At 43.5% G+C, this 20036-nt stretch overlaps 1 protein-coding gene across 2 annotated transcripts; it reads right to left on the bottom strand.

Moving 5' to 3' along the window:
* Window positions 1-8825: 8825 nt before the first annotated feature.
* On the bottom strand, window positions 8826-19526 carry CBY2 (chibby family member 2; the record flags this gene model as incomplete). 2 transcript variants are annotated; one of them, XM_084880214.1, is made up of 3 exons in its annotated part: window positions 8826-10122; window positions 19070-19150; window positions 19452-19526. In XM_084880214.1, the coding sequence occupies 3 exons, from the start codon at window positions 19524-19526 to the stop codon at window positions 8908-8910; spliced, it is 1371 nt and encodes a 456-aa protein (XP_084736340.1). In that variant the 3' UTR covers window positions 8826-8907. The 2 variants fall into 2 exon arrangements, with proteins under 2 accessions (XP_084736340.1, XP_084736341.1); XM_084880215.1 differs by lacking the exon at window positions 19070-19150.
* Window positions 19527-20036: the final 510 nt, after the last annotated feature.

The following is a 20036-nucleotide window of genomic DNA, read 5'->3' as shown; positions in this document are numbered from 1 at the left end:
ATGAACACTGCTGAGAGTTAGAGAAGAGTGTTCAGCTATATCTGTTTTTTATAATATTGACTTCAGCATTCTGATATTTTGGACTGACTGCCTCAAAATCCAGTACAATTAATAGCAGACCCCTTTAGTAAAGGGCATGAAAGCATTATGTTTTAGCTAAGATACCAGCAGATAAGTGAGCATCAGAGCGGCCTCCAAGTTTCCCTTTGAGATTCTTATTTACTGAGCACCTACTATGTGCCAGGTAGTAGGAATTTGTCGATGATTAACTTTGTCCTAAAGGCATCTGCTAGTACTCTGTCAGTAGAGAGCTGCTCCTCTAGCCCCTTGCTGAAGCCAGGCACTTCCTTCCTATATGCCCCTGGTACCTTTCATGCTGCTGTCCCAGTTCTGACGCTGAGAGAAAGTCAGTCTGTCAGCGAGTAAGTTTATGCACAGGCCCTTTAGAGGAATGCCTGGGACTCCAGCAGCCCTCTATCTCACTTAGCTGTAATCCCTGCTGATTTTCACAGCCAGAAATTATGGGGACTTCTCTTTCTGGCATTGGAACCCTGGGCTGCAGAGCCCAATGTGAGACTTGAACCTCTTACTTTTTAGAGGGGATCTTAGCAGCCAAGATATCCCTCCATTTCTTCTTCTTCTTCTTCTTCTTCTTCTTCTTCTTCTTCTTCTTCTTCTTCTTCTTCTTTCTCCTCCTCCTCCTCCTCTTCCTCCTCCTCCTCCTCCTCCTCCTCCTCCTCCTCCTCCTCCTCTTCTTCTTCTTCTTCTAATTAATTTTAACTCGAGGATTTTTTTCATTGATTTTTTTTAAGAGAGTGGAAGGGTAGGAGAGAGGAAACATTGATGTGAGAGAGACACATTAATTGGTTGCCTCCCACATGTGCTCCAACCAAAGCTGGGGTTTGAACCTGCAACCAAGATACATGCCCTTCACCAGGAATTGAATCTGTGACCCTTCAGTCTAACCACTGAGAAAAACTGTCCAGGTAATCCCTCCCCTCAGGACTTCTCCACTTCCCCCTGCTCCTGAGAGGCAATCAGGGCCAACAGCCATCTCTTGTACCTGCTGCTGGCAACAGCCCTGCTCGCACCCGCTGGTGGCACCAGCCCCAATAGCTCCATGCCATCAGCAGGTGAGTGTAGGGCTGGCACCATCAGTGCATGGGAGCAGTGGTGGCAGGAGCAGGACTGCAGGCAGACAAGGGACTGGAGGCTGCAGTAGGAGGAGCCAGGCAGGGGTGAAGACGATGGGCCAAGACCTGCCCCTATGCCCACTGCAGCCTCACGGCCCATAGTTCTTTTCAAAGTGCACAAATTTGTGCACTGGGCCTCTAGTATAGTCAATAATATTGTAATAACTATGTATGGTGTCAGATGGGTACTGTAATTATTGAGTTGATTACTTTGTAAGTTATACAAATAGCTAATAAGTAAATAAATCAATAAAGCAGGCAAATTCATAGAATTCAGAAAGTAGAATTATGGTTAGCAGTAGTTGGAAGGGGGAAAATGGGGTTATTGCTTAATATAGAGTTTCTGTTTTGCAAAACAAAAAAGTCTTAGAGATCTGTTGCACAATAGTGTGACTATACTTAATATTACTGTCTGTACACTCAAAAATGGTTACAATGGCATATTTTGTTGTTGTGTTTTTTTTTTTTACCACAGTTAAAAATATATTTTAAAATAATTTTAAAAAATACTTCCCACTTCAGACAAGCAAAGAAAGCACTGAGAGCTTTTGGCATTCTCTGTTCTTTCCTGAAGTCCTATCTGACTACCAGAGCCAACATCCTTAAAGAGATATAACAACAACAACAAAAGTTTTAATCCAATTTTCTGTGTGACAGCCTGGTGTTAGATTCTCCTTAGTCTGGGACCATCTTGCCATTGGTCAGACCTAGAACACTGGAAGGCTCCTTCCTCAGCATAAGCAGCTCCTTTGCTTCTATTCTTTCTAAGACTTCAAGCCTTCAGATAATGGCACGGATCTCAATTCTTTCAAGTGACCTTGAGTTTAATGAAGCTAGTCACTTGGACCTATTGGGTCATCACATCATAGCTCTCGGGAGCATGTCTCTGAATTTTTCTAAACAAGTGCATCTTTAAACACACCAATGTTATCATCAACATTTCCTGGGAAATGCAGAAAAAGTTCTGAAAACCACATTGGTATGTATATCCATACTGAGTGTACAGGCTGTTTCATGTCCTTGGATAACACTAGCCAATTCTTGTTAGCCCAGGAACTGGGCAAAATTCTCCTTCTTCAAAACAAACATGTATCTTACATAACAAATGCGATGTATGGATCTAGTTCAGACCAGACAGACAATGGGAGAAATTTTATTATGAACTGGGTATTAGATGATATTCAGGAATGATTAAAGAATCTGGAGAGGTGTGATAATGATATGGTTATATATCTATAAAAGAAATGAAATACCTATCAATGACATATCCTGAAGTATTGATGTGGCATCTGGGATTTGGTTTTAAAAATTTAACAAAAATAGTTGAGGGCAATAAATGAAAACCGGCCCATTGATCTATGAAAGCTACATAATGAAAGAATGTGGGGCTTATACTTTTCTATGTGGATGTACAGAAATTTCCATCATAAAGCTTTGTTTTACTTCTACCTTTGGCACTGAGTTTTCCTATTAGATTGAGTTCTCAGCATCATGTGAAACAAATCTACATTAGTTTTAGCAATGAATTGGAGCAATGTAAAGGTAGATTCTTTTCCAAATGATTGACCCTATTACAGTAATATAATAATCATAGGTACCACTACTGTTTATTACATTCCAGGTGCTGAGTTAATCATTTTGCATACATTAACCTACTCAAGCCACACAATAAGTCTGTGTTTCAGAGCATAAACAGGAGCTTGGTTGCTGACTTTAGATAGCTCTTCCAAGACCACAAAAGAAATTCTTCTAGCTAAATTAATTGAAAAATCCTCAAAAGTCTTTGAGGCTGTTTTCTAAGAATTGCTCTAATTTCTACCTGTACTCTTAAAGATACACAGAAAAAACATAATGATTTTCATAATAATGGCTAACATTTACTGAGTGTTTCCATGTACTAGAGTCTCTGTTCTAAGTATTTTGCATGTAGACTCTTATAACAGCCTGTAAGTAGTATGGTAGATTAAGTGCACCGGTGTTGCCAATCAAATGTTTTCCTGTATCCATGTCTTTTGCAGCTCTGCCATCAAGAGGTGGAATGCACTTTGCAACCTTGAAATTGGGCTGGCATTGTGATTTGATTTTGCTTATAGAATGTGGTCAGTAGATGTGAGGACAGGCCAGTTCCAAACCTAGATTTCAAGAGGCCTTGCACTCTGCTCTTTCTCTTTTGAATCCTTGCCTCTGCCCTGAGACTAAGTTTGGGATAACTGTCTGGACAGTGAGATACCACATGAAGAAGACCCAATGGGCCCTAACCAAGAGCCAACCATCAGAAGCAGAGCCAAGCAGCCACTTGCCAGCTGACCACAAGTGCCTGAGCAAGCCCAGCTGAGACCAGCCTGCTCAGCTAAGCCTAGCCTGAATAAATAAATGGTTGTATTTGAGCCAATAAGTTTTGGAATGAGTTTATGATGCAACATTAGCTGATATAAGCAGGTGCCATTGTTTACTCTAGAAGACACAGAAAGCTTAAGTACCTTTCCCATAGTCAAACAGTAAGTAGGAAACTGAGATACATACCCAGAAGTCTGACTCTGAACTCCACGCTGTTAGTGCATGGCCATTTCTATTATTTTCACTAAAAACGAAGTGCAGTGGGAGGTTTTTGGGTTTTGACATCCAGCAACCTAATCATGACCAAGGAAGATTCATTACAACCACCTGGCAAGATAGATTTCCCCATCCTTCCTCTCTACTCCAAGAACATCTTTCTGCTTCCTAGAGCTCTGCCTACTTTCTCCAGGAGGCAGAATCTCTCCTCTCTGGATATAACCTCCAAGAGACAAGAGGGACATTTGATTAAATTATGTTGAATTCTGAAGTCCAGTGGAGACCCTGAGAAGCAGTGATGTGTTCATTAAATTCAGAAGGTCAGAAGAACATAAAGTACCATCCACACTTAAGCCTAGGACCTATAATAAAGCTTCCTTTTATCCTGAAGATCATGGAAAGCTAGTGATAAATTTTAAATAAGGAAATCACATGATAACATTCACAAATTTAAGAAAATAAGTTTGGCAACATGAAAAATTGGCTGGAAGTTAACTTTGGAGCTAAGGATGTCAACTCAGAGTTGGAGCAGTCACCCAGAAGACAGCAGTGGTCAGGACTGAGATAATACCCATGAGAATAGAGAGAAAGGTTCAAGAGTTATTAGGTGACAGAATCAAAGGAACTTGTGATGGATTGAATGAGTGAAGGAGAGGGGAAAGGTGAGGACAGCCCAACCATAGGTCCACAAAAACTGACAGCCAAGAAATTCTAGCCCACCCTACACAGTGTTTTTGAATAACAACTGACCAATTTCATGAAAGGTTTGGGCTTTGTGTTCCCACAAATGATTTCTGATGGAGATCTCTGAATCACACTCTGCACAGAATAAAAACAGGCTTAGAGAGAGAAAATGTCTCAAACTTAGAAGTCATTTGTCTTGCACTAGCCAGTTTGGCTCAGTAGTTAGAGTGTTGGCCCTCAGACTGAAGGGTCACAGGTTCGATTCCGGTCAAGGGCACGTACCTTGGTTGCAGGCTCGATTCTTGCCCCTAGTTGGGACCCATACAGGAAGGTACCAATCAATGTGTGTCTCTCACATCAAAGCTTCTCTCTGTATCTCCCCCTCCTCCTACTCTCTCTGAATACCATGGGTAAAAAAATATCCTCAGGTGAATATTAACAACAACAACCACAAAGTCACTTGTCATTGACAACATTAAAGATAATCTGTCATCAGCTCCTAACTTTGTCCTTGGTTACAAAGGCCATTGTTTGAGTGAACAAAGAGGGTAAGAAATCTGGAAAGATTTATTCAGAGAAACTGATAAGAGCTCAGGCTGGAGAAGACTTGCATGCGAATGAGGAAAGGAGCACAAACCCGGGGAGAGCAGAGAGAGTGTGCCTTTTGTCTTCCAGTTGTCAAGCACATTCTATCTGCTGCAAAATATTCAGAGGCTCAAAATTAGGAATGGAAAAAATGCGGTTTCCAGCAGCTGCTCTTAATATAGCCAGAACATTCTGAAAATGATCTAGCTTCTCAGTAAAAGCCATTCCCATGTAATGACTCAGATTGAACTCTGAGAACAATACCCTGGTGGTTAGTGAGGACTGTGGGGTTTCTGACTTCTCCCATCAGACACCTGTCCCAAGGCCTTGCTCCCTGCTGCTTCCCTCCCTGACAAAACACTGGATTCTAACAAACACTCACTGCATGCAGATGGAGGTCCCTCTGAAAGTCCTCAGAAAAGCGAAAAGTTCAAGAATAGAATCAAAGTATACTAAAGCCTAAAAGATTTTCTTCAGAAGTTTTGTTTCTAGTTCCTAGTGTGGCCACTCTGTTAAAAACTGAGGATGATTTCCTATCAGAATCCCCTCCTTTAGCTCACTTCAGAACGCTTTAGTTTCCATAATTAGCCTGCTGTTTCAGGTTGTGAGTGTTTTTTGTTGGACCTGACCCTCAATTTATGGGCCCTAGATAGGCCTATGGATAGGATTCAGGCAATTCATTTGGAGTGCTGTAGTTGACCCCAGCAACCAAGAGTGCCAGCCAGCCAAGCCAAAGCCAAATGGGAGAAACTAGGAAAGGTAGAATGCTTAGCTCACTAAAGGCAAATCTTACAGGCTCTCACTGAACGTTATCTAATCTAAGATTACACTATGCACTGAAACATTGTTTTGAAGTAAATCTCTTCTTCTCCATAAAAATGACATTTAATAGCTCATCTTGCTAATTTTTCACCCTAGATTCTGCCTGACAGAGAAAGTTGACATGGCTAAATATTGTAGTATTAAGTCCTCCAAACTCCCTCAGCTTGCAAAAAAAACCTCCAACTGCTGTTTTGGAGATTAATCCAAGTTAAATATTTGTAACACAATATGAAACAAAGGAGTGTGCCTTCTGGTTGTCTGGAATCACATATATCAATTTGATTTTATCAACAAAAAAATGAAAAAAATCTCTACACTATTGCTTATTATATTGACTTAAATTCTGTTATTTCATGATGCTCTGCATGATGTATTTACCAAATTCAGAAGGGAAAAAACAAGGAAGGGCCAGAGATCTATTAGCAACCATTTCCTATTTACCAGATTTTGGTGGCAACAGGGGAATAAATTATGCATCCTCTACATGCACATCAGTCCCCTTCTATCCTTTCATACAGATTTGATGTGTAGTCACCTGCTGGAGAGAGGAAATACTTCCATCATTGTTCTCCCTCATTTGGGATTTCTGAGGCTAATTTGGATTAGACTCAACAACTTCAGAAATCTGGAAAATAGGTACCAAATCTATTTTTAAACTCTATTTTTGGAGACCAGGTTCACTTGGCAATGTGATCTAATAGAAAGAGTTTGGGATCTGCCCTCATAAAGTCTGCGTTGAAGTCCCAGTTTGGCTCTTATTAGCTGGCTAGCCTCTGGCAAATCCTTGGTGTTCCAGTTTTCATAGCTATGGAATAAATCATAATTCCCACTTCAGAGGATGAAGGCCACGGAGTCACATCAAGTAAAGGCAATGGGGCAAAAGAGCTCCTCAGAGGTGGGCCTTTGACTCCTCTTCTGGAGCTTGTCTTGTTATATTGTAAATCAGAAGATGCCTTAATCAATAATCTAAATTAATTTGGAGCCTTTTATTATTACAGTAGCACTAGTGGCTCAGAGTAGAATGTCTCTGTCAAATTTCTGGACCCCAACATGGTGAAAGTCTTCTCTGTTTATACCTTTTTCAGTTCTTTGTCTTCCAAATTTGGAACGAGAGTTTCGGATCTTCTGAGAAAGAAGTCCTGTGTGCTGGTACTGGGCCATGAGACCATATCTCAATGCCTGGCCTGGCACCAGCACTGACAACTTTTTTGGGGGCATAGTTTATGGCCTCTCTGGAATGGGAGTAATCTTATTTTTCCATATTATTTAAGCAAGAAAGAATTTACAGAAGCTGAACCTCTAAACCTTCCCTCCAGTGAACCTGGCGGGCACCACCCCACATTTTACATCCAACTGAGAAGTGTGAATCATGAGTAAGCAAGGCCACGCAGGGGTAGGGATGTGAGCCTAGGGTCCAGAGAGCACAGAGCAACACTTCCCAAACTGCATGATCAGCAGGCAAACATAAAAAGCGGTTTGGCTATTCTGGTTCACCAAAGCTAAGCAGGTTTCTTCTTTGTAAGACTTCTCAAACTCTTTAAGTTGGGAATATGATTATGAACCTGACACAGAGAATTGCAATAGCATTTCCCTGAAACCTTCATTTTTTCAGAGCAGTTCAGGGACTTGTGTTTCAAGGAAGGTAGTTTAAGAAACCTAGAGCAATGTTGGGAGAGGAGACAGGGATTTTGTCCATGGAGGGGACATTTGGTGTTGTCTAGAGACATATTTGGTTGTCACACGGGGGGTTTGGTGGCTGTTATTGGCTTCTAGTGAAAAAAGAAGAAAATGCTGATAAACATGCCACAATGCACAGGAGAGCCCCCACAACAAAGAGTTATCCAACCCCAATAGCCTAAAGCTGAAAAGCCCTTATGTAATGTGACCTCCTTTATGGTTAGGGCCATCTCCCACACCATAACCTTGAAAACTGAAGATGACCAGAAAGCGAGAAAGACAGAGAAGAGGGAATGGAAGAAAAAAATGACAGGAAATGAAAGAGATAAACAGACAGACTAGGAATAATGAGAATAAAAAGAAGCCAGATTCATAATTGCCTAAACTAGATGTCAGTAGGTGAATGGATAAACAAACTACGGTACATCCAAACAATGGAATATTATTCAGGGCTAATGAGAAATGGGCTATTAAGCCCTGAAAAGACATGGAGGGCTGAAACCGGTTTGGCTCAGTGGATAGAGCAACGGCCTGCAGTCTGAAAGGTCCCAGGTTCAATTCCGGTCAAGGGCATCTACCTTGGTTGCAGGCACATCCTCAATGGGAGGTGTGCAGGAGGCAGCTGATGGATGTTTCTCTCTCATCAATGTTTCTAACTCTCTATCTTTCTCTCTTCCTCACTGTAAAAAATCAATAAAATATATATTTTTTTAAAAAGACATAGAGGAATCTTAAAGGAACATTGCTAACTGAAAGAAGCAAATTCTGAAAAGGCTACATACACACTGTACAATTCCAACTCTATGACCTCTGATACAACTATGGGGACAGTCAAAAGATCAGAGGTTAATAGGGAGGAATGAACAGGGAAACAGGTGTATTCACTCGTTTATCACAGGATTTTAGAGCCTTAAAAATACTGTGTGATACATAAGTGAATACACAGCATTAGACATTTGTCCAAAACCATAAGCACCAGGAGTGAACCCTAGTGTAAACTGTGGGCTTTGGGTGGTGATGATGTGCCAGCGGAAGAAGCTCAGCAGTTTTAACAAGTGTGCACTCTGGGGGGGAGGGGGTCTATTAATAGGAGAGAGTACACATGCGTGAGTCAGGAAGTATATGTGAAATCTTTGTCACTTCCTCTCAATTTTGCAGTAAACCTAAAACTGCTTTAAAAATAAATAAACTCAAAAGAAAAAGGCAGCGCAGCACCGCGTTAACTGGACCCAGCCTCCTCTCGCCTTTATTACTGCTCTGGGTTAGGAAGGCCGGCCATTCTGCTCAACACGAGCTAGCGGGTGACGGCAGGCAAGGGAACTAGAGGCAGGAGGTTTTCTTCTGCGGAATACGCTGCGCCCCCAGCTCGGTGCCTCCGCGCACCTGGGCGGCCTCAGACCCTGGGCGGCTTCTTGGGGTCCTTGTTCTTGCCCGGCATGAAGGCGTACAGCTCCTCGATGAGCATCTCCATGCGGGCCGTGACCTCGGTCACCGTGTCGATGACCAGCTTCTGCTGCAGCTTCAACTTGTTGTTCTCCCACAGCGCCTTGTTCTCCTCCTGGAACAGCCGGTGCTCCTCGCGCAGCACGTGCAGGGCGCGGTTCTCCTCCTGCAGCAGCCGGTTCTCCTCGCGCAGCACCTGCAGGCTCTGGTTCTCCACCCGCAGCGCTTGCAGCGCCTGGTTCATCTCCCGCAGCAGCTCCAGGGGCTGGTCCACCAGCCCCGCGGCCGCCTTGGCCTCCTCCTCGCCGCGGGAGGAGCTGGCCAGGGTGCTGACCATCTCGCGCAGGGCGCGCAGCGTCTTGGAGTCGTCCTGCGGGCTGGCGGGCCCCTGGGGCTCCTCGAAGGGGGACAGGCCGGCGCCCGCGTCGGGCAGCAGCCCCCCGGGGCCGTGCGGCTCCTCCAGGGGCGAGGGCGCCGGGCTGCTCTCCTCCGCGGGGCCGCTCTTCTCCTCCGCCGGCGCCCAGTAGGCCTTCCGCTGCTCCAGCAGCTGCTGCAGCGCGCGGTTCTCCTCGCGGAGCAGCAGCAGCGCGCTGTTGTCCCTGCTGCGGAGGCCCTGCAGCGCCGCGTCCTTCTTGGCGGCCTCGGCGGCCGCGCTGTCCTTGCGCAGCAGCGGCGACGCGGCCCGGCTGTCCTCGCGGCCCTGCGACAGCTTCTGCTCCTCCCAGAAGGCCTGCAGGATCTTGTTCTCCTTGCGCAGCGTCCTGTTCTCCTCGCGCAGGGCGCGGTTCTCCTCGCGCAGGCACTTGTTCTCGTCCTGCAGCAGGTACTCCTTGGCCAGCCGCTTGTGGTGCAGCTTGTGGTGGAAGGAGGACGAGGGCGAGAAGTAGGGCGACTGCAGGCGGCAGTTCTCGTTCACCCAGCGCCCGTCCTGGAACACGAACATCTCGTCGCTGAGTTGCACGCGGGGCGGGTTGTAGTCCAGCTCCAGGTCGGCCTGGGAGGTGGGGCGCTCCATGGGGTCCAGGGGCACCGAGGAGAAGCGGTTCAGCGGGTAGGAGTCCTGGCTGACCACGCGGCGGCCCGGCCTAGCCAGGGCGGCCTGCCGGGGGCAGCGTGGGCTGGAGTACAGGTTGTGGAGCCTCAGGAAGGGCTCGGCCGTGCCCCTCTGCGGGAGAGAAGGGAGGCCCAGAGTTAGTGACTGTCCCAAGGCTGGCTGACACCTCTCAATAACCCCCGCTGATGGTCTGGCCTGGCTCGGCCACACAGTAGGCTCTTTTGCACCTGGTCTCTCGGGGTCCTCCAAGGTAATGCGGTTGATCCTCATTACTCCCTGCAGTGCTGTTCTATGAAATTTCTGAGAACACTGAGTTATGAACACTGAACCATGACTACAGGGGAGAAATGCAAGGTTAGGTTGCTGAGAGCCTCTGTTCACATTTTCACCCACCATTCAGCACCTCACCTATTTGTGTCTGTTGAAAGACGCCTGTGCAATATGGATTGTTGATTCGCTAACATTGAGCTCTGACGACAGCACTGTAGCGCAAGCCTGCGCCAAGTTTGCCTGTTTTCTCTGTAAGGCACATCCCTGCCTTCTTGTGCTTGGGTAGACTAGACAGCTCTTCAGTTATGCTGGAGGGTGATTTTCGGCAGTGAAATAACCAACAAAAAGCACGGATGTGTGAAAAACCTGGTACTAAAGAAGCTGTGAAATAAACACTATTTCGCAGAAGAAGAGCTGAAACAAGAAGGCTCCTCAACTGAGAACGTCTGCGTCAGGTAACTCAAATGTTTCCTCCGTCTGTGCGTGTCCGTGGATGGCCGCGGAAGTGCCATGAGTACTGATTTGGGTTACAATAATTCAGTGGGGGGAAAAATAGGCAAATTTACAAACATGGAATTCACCAATAACGAGAGTCACAGTTCTGCGGCTGATCTGCATGTGAAAGGAAGAGCTTTCCCACTCTCTCTGAGACCCAGATTTTTCACTGGTAACAACACGGTTGTCAAACTCCATGATCTCAAATCCAGGCACCTTCCAACACTGAAAGTCAGTGACATGTGCCAGAAAAATGGAAATAACGCGTGCCCTGCTTGGTTCACAACACTTTGTGAGGATTGAATGAGATAAAGAAAGCAACAGTGATTTTAAAACTGCCAGGTGGCATAGCCATGTAAGGTGTTCTCAGGAAAAGGAGGCTTCACTAAGGGAAGACTTCTGAGATGTATTCAAAAAGTGGTGACCAGGTGGAATGCATCCTAGAGAAGATGCAGCAACCGCAGCAATTCATTTAAATAAAAATATGGTCATGATATTTACTTCTGAATACACTGAAAATATTTCATCCAAGTACATTGCAATGCTCTCCAAATATAAATTCCTTATTTCTTAGGTTACTTTCGCTATTTTACAGATAAAAAAGACAAAAAATAAGTCGGGTTATATACTATATTTATATAGTGTGTATTTGTATATCTCTACACATATACTGTGTGTGTGTGTGTGTGTGTGTGTGTGTGTGTGTAGAGATAATTTTTACAGTGTATAAGGTTGGTTAGAATTCCTTAAGACCCAATGAGCTAGACAAATAGAAGGCACATTTCTATGCCATTAACTTTACAATAAGCACATGTCATTAACTTTGTAAGAATGTGCTTAATCTTCCAGATAGTGAGGGTGTGAGGACATTCTATAATCACATCCTTATTTGCTTTAAATGAATCCAGCCTCCATGATTTTTATATTTCTCAACTGGAAAAGCACACTGGCTATTGTGGATGAACCTATGATCAGAATGAACCTCATGGTGGATGGTCCACAACATGTCCTTGTAAATTTAAGGTCCTTTGATCTAGATTTCTGGAAAGATTAGCAAGGTTGACAAGGTGTACACTGGAGAGGTCCTCTCCATCCTCAAACTAGAAACAATGCAAGGCTCCATCCCAGCAGCATCTTACTCTAGACTATCTCATTATGGAAAGTGCTGTTTTAGCCAATGGTGTGTATCCCAATCCTGAAAAGAAAGGGAAGAAGGAAACAAATATTGAGCCTCAATTTTGTGCTGGGCCCTGAGCTAAGCGTTCTATCTACCGAATTACCTCACAACACTGAATTTAAAAGGCGTTATTCTATTCCCATTTTACAGATGGAGAAGCTGAAACTTGGATATGTTAAATAACCTGAATCAGTTCACTTGCTAATCCACAAACCCAGTTCTGGTTCCGTGAACTTGTATATGTGAGGAATTCACATGGGGAATCCCCATGGATTTATCAAAGGATTTGAAGTACTTTGGGGGTCAACACACTTTTTCCTTACCTTTTCATTATAGAAAATTTCAAACATATATAAAAAGATAAAGAGAATAATCTAATAATTATTAGTTTTGTACATTGTTTCATGTACCCATCACCTAGCTTCAGTAATTATTAAATTGAGGCCAAAATAGTTTCATATATCCCATCAGCCAACTCCACAACCACTCCCTTGTCACTGGATTGTTTTAAAGCAGAGTATAGACATTCTCATTTTATCCATAAATACATCAATGTGTATCTTTTAAACAAAATCATTATCATCCTTTTAAAATTTAGCAATAATTTCTTAATATCAGCAAATACTGAGTCCACGTTCAAATTTCCCTAATTGTCTTATTTCCTTTTTAGATTGCTTGATCTAATTGAATGTCCAAAGAGAAATGTATAATGCTTTATACCTGTTCAGAGACTCCCTGATGGCCTTTAAATCATCCTATTCAGCTGCCATTATTCTCTATTCACTTTCTGAACTGGGTAATCAATGTATTTTCAATTGTCTCTTCAACAGAAATGCACTAAATAAAGACTTAACGTATAATGATGGATCCCAAGCTATGGATGATCTGGTGTATGGGTCCTTCTCTTTATGCATGCCATTAGGAGGCCTTAGTCACATCCTCTCACCTTCTGACCTTGGTTTCCACTTCTGTATAATGAAGGATCAGTGGCATTACCTCTAAATACCCTCTTAGTCTAACTTTCTCTGGTTCCACAGATTCATGTTTTTGAATGGGTACCACAATGCTCCCAGCAAAATTCTTTTACCAACCTGGTTGACATTCTGTCCCCTCCCTTAAATGGTCAACACTTCCTAACAAGACCCTGCTGCCTTCTCTGTTCTGTGCCCACCGCTCCTGATCCAGAAAATGTTGATGGACTAATAGGTTCCTTTATTTCCTTACCCAGAAGACCAAATTATCCTCTTATAATTGAGTCCTAATATATGTCCTTCAATCTCTAGACAGGATCAAGAAAGAAATCAAATCCACTACTGACTCGTGGTCTAGTCTTCAAAAACATCTTCACTTTAGCCTCATCTATCCAAGAATGTTAGCCTCACCCACTCAAGATGAGGCTAAAGTAAAGCAGCACCTTTTCTATTTCTGAAAGTGAGAAGACACTAAATATACAGGCATTTCAGATACGCCAAGAGTCCTGATTGAACTTTGGGAAAACATTATGCCAAGACAAATTCTTTCTTTCCCATGATTTTTTGCTGATTGCAATCAGACCAGCTGAACTTAGTTCTCAAATAAAAGTTCTTTTCTGGCCTTGTGAAAACTCCTCACCCTAATCTAGTCCCACTCTGAATGTTACTGCACCAATTATTCTTCCACATTTATGTTAATGAATCAACTAACATTACTTTAGCATCTGGTCTCAGACCTTTCCCTCAGGGAACTTCCAGTCAATTTAAAAAGTCAGTTATTAGCACCAATTATCTTTTGGTGCAAATGAGAGCGGTCCAAGTTCCACAAGCATTGATGCAGGCAGTAAGGATGGGATCTGGGGCTGACTACCTGGAGAGTCCTGGCTCTGCACTGTGTGAGTGCACGGCCTTATAAAACCTTTCCATTTCCGTGCTTATATTTCCATGTATAGGATAGGTGGATGCTAACATGATTCAGAGCCACCTCGTGTGTGTGCAGATTGTACAATGACAAACTCTAGAGAGTGCTATTTACAACTGTTGCTGCAGTGCACAACCTTACTATAAACGCTGCCTCACCGCAGTTTGTTGTAGAATTCAAAATCAAATAATAAAATGTGATATTTTCTTTTTTTATTGTGAGCTACAAATATGCAAGGATGTACTTTGGTTAGGAAGATACATTGTTTAGCATTTCCTTAGAGAAAGCTTTTTAGAACAAGAAAATAACACTTACTGAATGACAATATGATAATTGTCATAATGTGACAATATGATAATTGATTTCCACATTCATATGGAATGTCTTACCAAAAATAACCACCATGGTTCTACCTCAGATCTCATAGCCAAGAAGGGGGCAAAGTCATGGTTTAAAACCAGGCTGACTCCAAATGGCATGCTCATCCTAGCTCCTCACAAAGGCAGATGCTTTATTTTGCATCTGTTGATATAATTGCTTTGCAGTGGTTCTCTTCTGTTCTGTCCCGTCTTCTCCCTAGGTGAATAACTTGCAACTCCCTAATACAGTGACCTGTCACTTATTTTCTTTTTTTACATCCTTAGTCCTGGAAATTAGAACAGCACATTTTATATACAGTGGAGAAGTAATGAGTCCTTGCTAATCAAACCAAAATGCACTGAAAGCTAAGGAGGAGCTATTAGGTTGAAATATGTGAAACTGTTAACACTGTACCATTTTTGGCTTACAAGAGTGGTGATTTTGTTTGTCTTAATATACTATTGTATTTAATAAAGCTATGTCCTCATTTCTATTCATATTTTTAAACTGCAGAGCTGTTTCTGCATAATATAAGTGGTGTAACAGTGGAAGTCTCCTTATGTGAATCTCACAAAACTGCAGATTCATCTATGTAGTCTTCTGCTGTCCCCTGCATACAAATGCCTCCAGCATGCTGGTTGTCCATGTCACCATCTTGAACCTATAATCTAATGAATGCAGAGGCTGCAAATTCTTAGTAACTTTGGGCTCAAATGTCCCATATCTTTGAATGCTCTTCAGAAAGTCACTTAGCTACTCTGAATGTCACCTCTACAATGAACCTAAATGTAGTTGGGCTGCCTATTTCCCTACGTTGTTCTGAGAGACCAAGAAAGTGGTAGGCAAGCTGTCATAGAGACCAGATGGCCAGGTCTACGTGTAAGGCTTAAACAAAATTCCGGGCCTGTAGCAAATGCTGAATATATTTCTCTACAAAAGGACATTCTAAAACGTGAGCATATGTGCTAAGCAAATACATGAGGTACAAAATCCCAGGCCTCCTCAGCCTATGTATGAAGCCAGCTCCTTCTCAGGAGGTCACCTTGACCAGTGGTCTCACTGGGTTGGTTTTGTAAGCTAAATTATGCTGTTCTTGATGTCCTTGAGCCTTGACAAAAGATGTGAGCCAACAAAAAGCCCTGGAACATCCCTGAAAGTTCTGCTAGGCCTGAAGGCTGAGCCTATGGCTGCAGGTCCAAGTCCCCAGAGCAGCATGGCCCAGGAAGATTGACTCCTCCCTGATCTGTGGGAAATGCTCTCATAATAAAACATATCCAGTAGGAGGGAGAGGAAAAGGTTGGCTTCTTCTTGGGAGAATGGGCTATGCGGATGGAAGGAAGAGAGAAATACAATTGGCTTACAAGTTTTATGATACCTTCCCATCAGGCCTTATGAGGAAGGTGGCCAAGAGAGACTGCCCTCAGGAGAATGTGCTCATAGTTGTAACCTAAGGTGTGTTTATGCTGGGGATTCAGGAAGGGCCTGGGCACAAATCCCTCACAGATGCCTGAATCTCACCTCTGGATGAGAGTTCTTCCTTAGCATCAGGCCTGGCCATTTCCTGTCATTTCATTCTTAAGTATAAGTGATCCTGGAAGAAAAATGTTTGAAATCACCAACAACGGGGTGCCTTTGTCAGATCACCAGTTTCCTGGCAAGTGGAGAGCATGGAGGAAGAGTGGACAATGGTGGGAGAGAAGAGGCAAAGGGTAAGGGGGTGGGTAATAAGACCAATGTCTCTTACTGATGCTATGACATTTCTAAGGAACAGGACTTTCTGTGTGGGACCTTCTGGGGTGGAATTCCTTGGGTTGGTGGCTTCCCATCTAATGGGTTTAGGGACAGGACTGGCCAGGCTTACCTAACACTGACATTCTCTCCACTCCTGGAAAAGTGTTACTACCACACACCAGAAGAGATGTCCAAAGCCTAGTAGATTTCAAGACTATTAACCAAGTTTTTAAACACCTACTTGCCAACAGTACTGAGCGTTGTAATCAAAGAACACTCAGCCATCAGAGGTGCTTACAGGCATAGAAAGCTGAGAGGCCCAGGATGCTAGAAGGAAGAGCTAGATATGCTACTAATTTTCAGACAAGGTGACAAGGCTGAGGGTCATTATAAGCTCCCTATACCATGCTAAAATCAATGTTGATTTTAATACAACTAGGTAAGAGCGTAATTCACAGGTGAATATAATTGATTTTAATAAATTATAACATTAACAGCAAAGAGAATAAATTCATTATCGTGTATGGTGGTTTCAGCTAATTGCTTAACACAGAATTTCATGAAATCTTCCTTCTAACAGTTGGTTCAAATTGGCAGAGATCTCAGTATTGTCAGCAGACTCCATTAACTTCCGAAGAACAAGCCCAAACAAATGGGATTGAGAAAAGACAAGTGGAGGAATGAGGGGGCACTGGAGGATGCTTTCAGAGTATAAATACTTCATTGATGATCTAGTAGTAAACATCTTCATGAAATTCACAGATAGTGCTCAGTTGGGGAAATAGGAATGCCTGTGAGAACTGAATCATTACAAACATATGCACCAAAGGAATCGGGAGGTCAGCTAGCTTGCACAGGAAATAACACTGATGGCTTACAACTTAATGTGCTGAAGGGAAATAGATAGGAAAACACGAATATTTAATATGAGGAAGAAAAACTGGAAATCAGTAAGACCTGGAAAGACCTAAGGGTGGTAACTATTAGTGAGTCATAGGCATTTGCATTGTAATTAAGGAGCCCCAATGCCTAGCATGATTGGGAGATAGAAGGCCAAAGACACTTTCTGGAGACACAGAACTGCTGATGCAATTCCCTTCTAAAACGAATGGACTCAGTTCCAGAATTAAACAGCATATGGCAGATACATGCAGGAAGGTCAGGTGCAAACAGGTAAGATGCAGGGAGAGGAAGCACTATCTATAAAAGCGAGAGAAGAGCAGAGGGCTAAGGTATGGCCTGGCCGAGCCAGGTGGCATACGCCCAGCTTGTGGTGTAGCAGAGTGAGTGGGCGTTAACCTGGGTTTAAGCCCCTAACTCCAGCTCTGCTGTTATTAGTAGGGTTCCTGGGATTCCCAGACCCTGTACTTGTATAATTTCTGCCTCATACTTGCATGGCTCAGGGCTCACTCAACACATGATCAAATTAGTGCTTGGTAGATAGTTCTCCCTCCCCTTATTAACCACATCAATCCCTTTCCCGAGCCATGCACCATCTCATTGGGGGAGGTCCAGCGAATTCATTGGTCCTTCTCACATCTTCGTTGGTGGCACAGTTCAGATAATCTAAAATTATAGATGACCACACCCCTCCCCCAGTGCACCAGCCTAGAACATGTTCTTTGATTGTTCCTAAACCCATTAGAACATTCAAGCAGGTGTCTGAAACTTGGTACATGACTTATGTCCCCATGGCAGGTGTACCCATGTGCCCAGGCAACAGGTACTCTCTCATTCAGTGCCCTCCATGCACTCCTGGACCCCAGCATCAGCATCGGGTCCTACAGCACAGGAAGTAGATGGCCCCGGAACAAGTCTTTTTAAACCACTTTCTGGATCTGTTCTCTTTCTCTCCTCCACATGCTGGGTTGTTTCTGGGAGGCTGGCAGGGAGAGTTATGCTAGGTTGGAGACTTTCCTAACTACCATCACATGATCACTATTTCAAGGCCTATGCTGGCCCCCATGCCCAACCCCATCTTCAGGTTGGCACCCTCTGCCCGTCCCTTAGCAAAACAAACATTGATTCATACAGCTGAGAACAAACCAAAGGAGTAACACCCACCATCAGGAGAGTAGTGGCCAACAGACCCACATGAGTAATTTACGTGGAAAGAATCAAACCTAAAACAAGATTCCTGCAGTTGTAGGAACCCTGTGGGCAAGCCATAGCTCCATGAGCTGACACAGAGAAGTGGCTGTTCACTACAAAGTCATAGAATAATGTGAAAACAAATAGCCAGAATGCTTTCCTGTCCTATATTTGTCCTCTGCTGAACATACTTGCCTAGACTGTGACAGTTACCTCCACCTGTGGAAAGAATGCTGAAGGTTTTCTTTCTAATATTGTTCTTTTCAAAACACGTAACACTGGTAATCAATACTGTCCCTCCACCTCCCTGGACAGAGGTTTCAGATAGTTACCTCTGCGTTGGACTCCTCCACCCTACATTTCAGCCCCTCTGGTTGCACTGCCATGGTCTTCTAACAGGGCCGTAGGTGACTCTGGAGAAGTAGGGATGCCCCCTTTGTGACATGGCAGCAGCAGACACAATCCATTCAGGAGAACCTCACCAAGGAAACGGCTGCTTAGCAGAAGGAGAATTAAGAATCTCCAGCCTGTCAAGACTTCATCCTTTCACTGGTTTCTGTTCTGAATCCTTTGTGCCCACTCTGTCTTGGCTGAACATCAGGCCTTAATTTTCTTGACGCTTCCAAATGACCCTGTATCCCAGTGTATGTACTAGGTTTTGTTCTCATGGATTGAGTTATATGCATTTCATTGCGAGCCCTCGTTCTAATTCTCCTTCAAAAACCCAGAGTAGTGGCACCAGTACCAAAAGACCTAATTTTCAGAAGATTGGCTTATTTCAGAGTGTCATGTCTTAGGACTGAAAGGTCTTACCAGATCACCTAACCCACCCTCTTCATTCGAGGAATGAGGGACCCCAAGACCCACAGTGGCTAAGTGACCTCCCCAACGCACACAGCTGGTTGGCAGCTGGCACACAACTAAAATCAAGGTCTTGACTACTCTATAGATGTCATCCTATAACATCTTGCTAGAGTTTTGAAAGAGGAGGGATATACTGGCTAACACTGATACTTTTCATCCTTCTGTGATTATCCATACCTGAGGTAGAATCACATTGATTGGAATTTCTAGGTTTTCAGATCTGGTATCTCTTTTTCTTGTAAAATGTGGCCTTGAGTACTGTGGAAAAGAGAAAATAAGATGTCTGCTTCCCAACCCATCATCTGGGCCTCAATCACTCATCTGTAAAACAGGACTTTGTACTCACTTACTTCCTCTTATAAATTATGTACATTATGAAAAACTGAGTTTGAAAGAACGTGAAGATGATAACTGATAAGGGGCTTTATCAACATCTGAACAAAAGTTAAGATATGTATTTTGTTTGGTGTCAAAGTCTTCCAAAAGCCTTTGGAGCAGAGATACCTACACCTACTATCTTTCTAAGATTATTATTTTTATCTCAAGTAAAAAGCCATACCAATGTTAGGTGCCAGGTATAGGTCCTATGCAGAAGTTGGTCACCAAAACACTCAGAACTTTCCAGAGGTGACATCACAAAACAATATAGTGCTTTTCAAGGCTCATGGTCTCTGTCTCTGAGCATCTCAGGCAGGAATGAGGCATCTGGCAGTCAGAAAAATCTTACCCTAGTGTTTCCACTTGCCTGGTCAGGGTCAGTGTGACACATAATAGTCCAAACACTAGCCCCCTGTTTGGTCATTCTGGCTGCCATTCGCATCCCTCCTGCTAGCTGGGCTCAGATCCCAGTAAAATTGTATACTTAACTAGTGCTCTAAGACAAATTTTATATACAGAGCACTAAGTTAGGGATGCAATTTTACCTATATGTTCTCAAAAATTCTAGTTTAGCACTTCTTAGTTGGGATTCAGGAATCTGTGTTTTAACAACTCCACCAGGTGATTCTCATCATGAGAGAAGGTTGGGAAACACTGCTCTAGAGAACTCTAATTCCCCATTATTATGCCATATGCAGGGGAAGAGAGTGGTATATCAGGGTCAGCAAATTCAAAGACACCTAAATGCCCAGGGGAGTCTCCCACA

Source organism: Pipistrellus hanaki, assembly GCF_964339955.1.
Source record: "Pipistrellus hanaki genome assembly, chromosome: 3".
NCBI classification, from domain to species: Eukaryota; Metazoa; Chordata; class Mammalia; order Chiroptera; family Vespertilionidae; genus Pipistrellus; species Pipistrellus hanaki.
This window is presented reverse-complemented; position numbering and strand designations above follow the sequence as displayed.